General features: G+C 40.4%; 1 protein-coding gene across 2 annotated transcripts in view; it reads left to right on the top strand.

Moving 5' to 3' along the window:
• Window positions 1-817: 817 nt before the first annotated feature.
• Window positions 818-8,245, top strand: part of STIM2 (stromal interaction molecule 2) — a 145,533-nt gene continuing 138,105 nt past the window's right edge. Inside the window, exon 1 of one of the 2 annotated variants that reach the window (XM_019743897.3) lies at window positions 818-1,465. In XM_019743897.3, the coding sequence (XP_019599456.2) occupies window positions 1,063-1,465 (403 nt within the window). In that variant the 5' untranslated portion in view covers window positions 818-1,062. The remainder of the gene's footprint in view (window positions 1,466-8,245) is intronic. The other variant, XM_019743898.3, reaches the window with a different exon arrangement.

Below are 8,245 nucleotides of genomic sequence, written 5' to 3'. Positions count from 1 at the left end.
CATTCGAGGTAGGTGAAACCAAGTCAAAACCATCTTTCTGCTGTCAACCTATTCAACCGACAGCAAAGACTCCATGGGGTGGGTTGGGAGGAGGTGATGAGCTCAGGTAATGTTTGAACGTAGGAGAGGCTAGAGCAAATACCTTTCAATATTTCCATTCGGTGGTGCTAAATCTGGCCGTTTCCTTTTATTCGCTGTGGGACCTGAAGGCAAGTTATTTAACATTCCTGGGCTTTAGTTTCTTACTTTGTAAATGAGTTTGATAGTAAGGATCCACCACCTAACCTTAAGAGTTACTTGTAAATTTGTAAAGATCTCTGAACAGTGTATTTACATTGGCAAGCGTTTTAAGTGTTTCACATGTTCATGAAACGGTGGGCTAGACTAACCTCCACTTCTACACTGCTGGCCTTTTGGAAGCCCCACCTAAATTGAAATTCTGGGGACGCTGCTGTTTCCGATTACAAGGTTTTCCGACCCAAGCAATTATTTTGCTGCAGTCTACATGGCTGTAAGTCGCCCCAAAGACTTGGGATGTCCGTACTCTTCTACCCGTCCCCTTGGTCCCACAACTCCCCCGCAACCGCGGTGGGGGCGTTAGTGGGGGTGGGGGAAGGCCCATCTTCCTTGCCAACCCCCATCTCTGCTGCTCAGCTAAAACGTTAAGAAACGATCCCACTGCACTGCCCTCCTCCCGGGAGCGCCCCGGGGGCGGGGCTGGGGCGCCGCGCAGGCGCAGTGCAGCAGCGCCGCGCCTGCGCTCTGGAGGGGCTGAAGTAGGCGGGGGATTGGTATGCGAGCGAGTGTGAGGGAGGAGGCGTCGGGGCCGAGCGTGGTACTACGACCCGCGCGGGCAGGAGGGGGCGGGGGGATGCGCCGCGGTGGCGGCGGCGGCAGCGGCGGCGGCAGCGGCGCGGGCGCTGGAACTGGAGCTGGTGTTTGGAGGCGCCAGAGCAGCGGATCCTGGTCTCGCTGCCGCAGCAGCGGGGGTGTCGCGCGCGGCCTGAAGACGCCGTACCTCTCTGCCCCCCACCTTTTTTTTTTTTTTAATAACCGGAACCAATGAACGCAGCCGGGACCCGAGCTCCGGAGGCCGCCGGTGCCGAGGGAACCAGGCTGGCGTCCGGCGGGAGCTCGCGTCCGAGGCGGCGGGCACAGCCCGAGGAGTCGCCGGCGGCGGCGCCTGGCGGAGCGGGCGAGTGGCAGGCGGCCGGGGCGCCGCGGCGATTTCTCCCCGCTCCTCCTCCGCGCCCTCATCCCGCCGCGACTCCCGGCCCGGCCTCCGGCAGGCTGCGGCGGCAGTGCTGGGCTGAGCTGCTGGTGCTCGGGCTGCTGGTGGCTGGCGCGGCGGACGGATGCGAGCTGGTGCCCAGGCACCTCCGTGGGCGGCGGGCGGCGGGCTCTGCAGCGACAGCCACCTCCTCTCCCGCCGCGGCGGCAGGCGACAGCCCGGCGCTCATGACAGGTGAGGGCCCGGGGGGCGGCGGGCGGGGCTCGGCCGGCTGCTGTGGGATCCCTATTCTCGGGAGGGGACCGAGTCGCTATTCGACGGCCCCGGCCGGTGCGCGATGCCGAGCCGGGCTTCCAAGCGCCAGTGCCCTGGCCGCTGCTTCGTCGCCGTCCCCTGGACTGCGGACGCCTTCTCTTTACCGTCCCCTGGAAAGCGGACACCCGGCTTTCGACAGAGACTCTCGACGGAACTCGCTTCCCCGCCCTTCACTAGGGCTCCCCGGGGTTCCACGCTGAGCAATGCGGAGCGATTGTCTTCCGTGCTGCAGGATTGCCGGCAGGGTCTGCAGGGTACTGGGCTGAGTTTGTTTTTTTTTGTTTTTTTTGAAGCTGCTAGAAAAGTCAGCAGCAGCACTGCGGTATTGAGTTTGCCTCTGGTGCTGCTTTTGCAAAGGCAGCTGGCAGCAAGTTTTCAGGTTCAAAGCCCCGCTGAGCACAGTGTCCCAGGGGAGGCTGCTAAAGAGGATTCTTTGAGAGACTTAATACCTAGTGGTGTTGGTGGCTCTGTGTTAGTGTGCTGAAACCTCTAAGTCTAATGTGTGTTTTGGGTGGTGGGAGGAAGGACGTTTTAAAGACTGGAAGCTGTTTGCTTGTGGGAGCATCATTGGGTGACAAAGGGTGCAGAAAGCTCAGCAGGTAACAAGAAATGTACCTGAAATTTGTCAATTGCAGGATATTCGGGGCTTGTATATGAGCAGCACAGTTCTGATAGGCTCCACCATTTTAATATAGAGTATTCTCGAAATTATAGAAAACTTGCAAACATGTTTGGTAAGTTTAGGTAGAAAATTGAATCCTTTCAAACCTTCTAGTGTCATGTACAACTGATAGGTTGTGGTTTAAATACTGATATAAGGATCTTAAAATGTTTTCTTTTGGAAAAGTAGTGGAGCTGTTGTTTATTCTTTCGTACGTTATTTTTACAAGTAATCTGTAGGTTTTCTACATTAATTTCAAGACCCAAAAGGAAAAAGTAAAGCGGAACAAGATGACATCATTTAACCAAAATGATAGTCCAACGGGCATCTGAGAGTTACTAACAGCTGCTCTGAGAAGTGCTCAGGAGCCCCAGGATGTTTACTGGAGAGGAAGGTGTTGGTAAACTTTGCAAGCTCTTTGGCGGTTGCAGTGTATAGAACATAATGATCAGAATATTTCACTGGCTCTACCCTGAAACATATCAAGTTTTCAAAAATGGAATTTAAAACATCAATCCTATCGCTGGGTAATTTGGATAAAATTATTAGACAATGATCAGTATTAGGAGCATATTATAGTTTGAGTGAGAGGATAGATTGGATAGTTTGATGCTTGAATAGTCTTTATTCTTCAAATAAAAATGTGGAATATGAAAATGTGAAGAATAGTGATTATTAGGAAAGTAGAATAAAACTATAATGTGAAGGTTTAATGCCTCATGTAGGAAGGGAGGGAGCAGAAATATTTGGGCTTCTAGAAGCTATAGGAAGTGCGGGTCTTGGTTTCTTGAGCAGAAAATTAGATTAAAAATAATTAGCTAATATCTTATTAATGTGAAGTTGGTAGAAGAGCACGTGGTTCAGAAAATTTGGTATTTATTAACCACTAATAGTATATTGATATGTCGATTATATCAAGAAAATTACTTCAGGTGGAATTTTATTTTAGTAAGCTGTTTATAATCCTTTTGAAGACTTAAATTTTTCTGTGTTATTTATGGTGTTGTGAAAAAGGAAGGCTGATTCTTACTGGATAAAAAATCTGATATATCACACAAAGTGGATTTGTGCTCTAGTGATTTAAAATAAGTTTACTAAGCTAACATTAACCCCAGAATTTATTTTTTAATATTCTTGTTCTTTGCTTTTGGTAGACTATAGATTTTTAACAAGTTAAACATGTCCATTTAAAGTTTAAGATAATCAAACTACACAATGTACAAGTTAAATGGCAGTCATTTTAATAAGTTTATGTAAATAACAGTTCAATAGCACTGATATCTGGGAAAAGGTAGATTGAAAGTCCATGACAGAGTAAGAGCATATTGGAAATTTCTTTAAACTATGATCTCTACAGGGTTCATTCCTATTCTTCTGATTGTATGAATAGTGCTTTCCTTTATTGTTTCCACTGGTAAATGTTGTGCTAAACCCAGAACATAATTATTCCTGTTTTACATTTCAGGAAGTAGAACCATAAACTGAACTTAAAACGCACTGCGTTATCATATTCTAGGCAGCGTTAATGGTTAGGAATGGAGTAGAGAGCATCAGTAATAAAACTAAGCTTCACGTGCATTTTGAAAATGGAAAATTCTTGAAAGAATGCTGAGAGAATTGTTCTCTCCAGCTCCATATTAAAGTTGTCATTTAACTGTGATTATCCTAGATAGCTCTGAAAATGACAGCCAAAATCACTTTATCTTTCTTTTTCCTCTGCAAATTAGGCATCGTAATACGTACTGATCTTTAGAAACTTCATTAGGGTTTGCCTCTTACTAATAAAATCTAGGAAACATTCTTTTCCACTGAAGTTTGCCTCTCAAGAGTTTTACTTTAGAGGCTTAGTGTATTTTAAGACTAAATTGCCTTTAAATCATTTATTGCATACTTAGTTTTGTGTAAGCAAGTGTTCTTTTAAAGAGAGAGACTATGACAGATCATCAAAATAAACAGATCCATTGTCATAATGAATATCTGTTTATATTTCCTTTTTAGGATTCAGTATGCAAATATTTTGATAAGGTGAAGCCAATATTTATAATGCTGTGTAGTAAGGGCTTAAATTATATACCGGGGGTGCCAAAAAAAAAGTACATACATTTTAAGAGATGTTAATCTATGTATTACTTTTCGAAGTTGAATTGAATTATGGTAGCAATGTGTAGTATGACGTTCGCTCACAAGATGGTAATGGCAGAAGTCAAACGTGACTTGTAGTCATCTTTTGTTATCGGTATACATTGAGTTTACAATTTTAATACAGTTTTTTCCTTTCTTAAAATGTATACATTGTTTTGGCGCCCTCTGTAATTAGGGCTCTTACTTTGAAAGTAATTGAAATTTTAAGCATATTAGGTATTGGTGACGGAGAGCTTGTTGACTATAATGTAAAGCAGTGCATTAATAATTTAAAACATTACTATTTTTTTTTTCTTTTTTGCCTAACAGATTTAGAATTAATGAAGTGATCCCCGTGGGAAGTAATTGATCTCATCCAGATATGGTCCCTGTGTGCATACGTGTGCATACACACACACACACAAATACACATGCATAAATATATTGCATATGTATAGAACACAGTTCTTTATTTCTGCAAAATATGCAGACTAATGGAAATTAAATTTTTTTTTCTTATAGGAGCTACTTGTTTCAGAATTTTTAAAACAAATTTTAACTTTGGAAATATTTGCTTTTATCATTGTTTTTTAATGAATTAATGCGACCTTCTTTAGTACCTAAAGATTTTATCTTAACTATAATACTTTTCACTGATTTTTAAAACACATTTTAAAAACATATCTTTTGGAAGTATTAAGATTTCAATGAAAATTTAAAATATTCTTAGCTTGGAAGTTTAGAAGACCCACTTTACTCACTAGCGTGAAACACATCTATGTTGTGGAGCATTCGTTCGTTTAGATGAAAACATCTTACATGAGCATGACTGTCTGGAAAAACCTTCAGCTTCACTTTTAATTATGTCACCTTGCATTTGTAACAACATGTACTCAGCAGATGTCACCTTTTTGTGTATTAATAGGTTTCTTGAATGTCACTTATATATGTTTTGAGGAATATTTTATGAATTTACGCTTGTTAATGTTTACAGTGTGGCAATAGTTAAACAGAGTCGTTCACATAGCATTAGAAACCGTTTTTCCTCTTGTGAAGTGACTCTTACTGAATTGAGCTTATGATTTCCTGAAGCTGCCTTTTGATGGCTAGGTCTTCTGCTGCACCTTCTTTTTCCTTCCCTGTAGTTACCATTGTCAGTCCTTTTCTTCATCATCTTTGGCCATTGCTGTAGGGTTTTTTTGTTTGTTTGTTTGTTTTTTGGTGTTGCTAAGTACTGGATTAAAAAATGTACTCATACCCATTTTAATCTCGTCTATAGTGAACATTTAAGAATTCGTAGGAATCTTATTGGTCTGGAAACATTGCATCCCTCGGTTTTCTTTTTGAGACTATGTCAGTTTGTGTTGGGAATCCCCTGGCATAGGAATAACTCAGAGTCAGTTGGAAAGTGGGTTCAGGATTTAGCATAACTTTAATAGGTGGATCCATACGGAAATTCTTTAATTTGCTAGAGGCTTGCTTTGTGATTGGATATTTGCTAATGTTTTTAGATTAATTTGGATCTTTAAGTAACTCTGTTAAGCATTTTGGATATTGGCCTACTCATGATAATAATGCAGTGTGGAACACTTTCAAAATGATGCTTTGAGATCTGTATTTATGGTAGCTAAAGTATAATATAAACTGGTTAGCTAATGTTAAAATTAACAGCTAATAATATGATAAGCGAGCTATTTTTGATATTCATTAGAATTTGGACTTTATTAAGATCTGCTTAGGAAATTACTTCTGAATTGATCAGATTTCATCAACCAAGCAATTATTAAGCACATGCAGAATACTACATGGTAGGAATAGGAAAGAATACAAAAATGAGTAAGACATGGGTCTGCTTACTGGGAATACTAGATATATTTATTAAACGATTATTAGCTGTCCGTATTGTGCTAAGTGCTTTATATACATCACTGTTTCTGATTCTGAGATTAACGCTGTTAGCTGCTATCTATATAAAAGAAACGAGGAAACCAATATACTATCATTTTAAGTAACTTGTCCAACGTCGCACCTAATAAGGAACAGTCAGATGTTGACCTGAGCTTCTCTGATTCCAAAGCTTTGATTATTAACTGGTATGTATTATGCATCCTTATATACACAGCTAAACATAATAAATTAGACTGTGATTAGTACCATAATGGACTGCAAAATTGTGGAGAAAGGAAGGCAATTTGGAATATTACTTGGCGGAAGGTGGGGTTTGAGCTGGACCTTGACGTACTTGTACCGGTATAGAGACAGGACTTCTTGTGGAGTTGAGGGAAAAGGGCTTTCTAGGAAGAGGCATATGCAAGAATAAGGAGTAAATTAATAATTTTCTTTAGTTAAGCACAGGGTGTATGTAAAGTGGTAGGAAATGCAAGGAGAAAGATTAGGGCCAGATTATTGAGGGCTTTAATATTCCCTAATTTATTCACTATATTGAAATGTCCACACATCTAAAATGGATACTCAGCCATGTGCTGGGGAGTATGGAAAGCCACAGGAAAATTACGATGCATTTTCTTGGTATATCCATTTTACTAGATTATTTGGAAATGAACATTAAATATTTAATCAATAGTAATTCAACACATCTGAGAATGTTTTATTTATCAATACTAAATATGGATGTGTTATGGAGAATGTAAATTTAATTTTTAAAATAAAACAATAGACTTAAAAAGTTATTTTGACTTTTCAGAGTATTTTGTTCATCAACTTAAGAGTTCTGAAAATGTTATCCTGTTAGGGGTTGAGTAGTCGTGTGGTTGTGAACATGGGAATCACATGACCTCTGTTTGAGAAAGGTCTGGGTAGATGGAACTGAGAAGATACTAGAGATTAGAAAAAGAAGCCAGTGAGGAAGCTATATAGAAGTAGAGGTCTTGAGAGTTTAAATTTTGCAGTGGTCATGAAAATGTTTAGAGGAAACTTTATAAAATTTGTTTTACTGTTAGATTATAAAGGAATCTGACTATAGGAAACTTAAGAAACAAAATTACGTTTTAATTTAAAACACCTAAAGTTTGTAGAATGCTTTAAATTGGTACAAGTCCTTGAAAATATGCAAGAAAAACTTGTCTTTTATTTCAATGTGCCTATTTAGTATAAAAATTATTTTTGTATGTGATTGGACTTATGTGATGATTTACAAAGTTGCTTATAGAGAGCATTTTATTATTCCATAGTTAAAAATGCATGTTTATTCCTTAGCAGAGGATAACAATTTCCACATTTAACTGACATAATGCGTTGGCGTTGAACTCCGCCCACCCTCACTTTGAATAACAGTGTATCAGAGTGGTATTATTTGTTTCAAAATTAACTTTTGAATTTCATTGTGTGAACTTCAAATGTGATCTGTAGATGATCTAATTGATCTGTTCTTTTCCTTGTCCTTCTGAGATCTTTATAGTAGTAAGTATTACATATTTAATCTTTCTTGTCACTTTCTAATCCTGCTTTCTCCTTGTTGCTGATTTTAAGAGTGGTTCTCTCCTCTAAATCTGTTCTCAGTCTAGTGTTCTTGTAGTCTAGCTGAACATTTCCTCCTCAGAGAACTTCATTACTAGGAAAGTTCTAAATTGGGGATAGGGAATCCCAAGCCAATGATTGATTTGACTTTTTGGCTTTATTTCATTTGGCCCTTGAGGTGATACTTTATAACCATCGTGGTAATTTCCTTTCTGCTAGGCTTCATCAGCCACATTGTCTCAAATGAAATAACTTGAGGAATAAGGCTAATACTAGTTTTGGAATGTTTAATAGTGACTTATTCAGTGTTTTCTTGAGATCATCCCCGCCCCCGCCCCCCCCCCCCCCTCGGGAGGACCAGGGAACCACAGTGTATGAGAAGAATAATTTTCTTGGACTGACATTCATTTCAGAACCCGAGTGCCTGTATCTGTCTGTCC

The sequence above is a fragment of the Rhinolophus sinicus genome, chromosome 1 (genome assembly GCF_057876585.1).
Source record: "Rhinolophus sinicus isolate RSI-liver-muscle chromosome 1, RSI-T2T, whole genome shotgun sequence".
In the NCBI taxonomy this organism is placed as follows: Eukaryota; Metazoa; Chordata; class Mammalia; order Chiroptera; family Rhinolophidae; genus Rhinolophus; species Rhinolophus sinicus.
The sequence above is the reverse complement of the archived record's forward strand: the minus strand, read 5'-3'. Positions and strand labels throughout refer to the sequence as shown.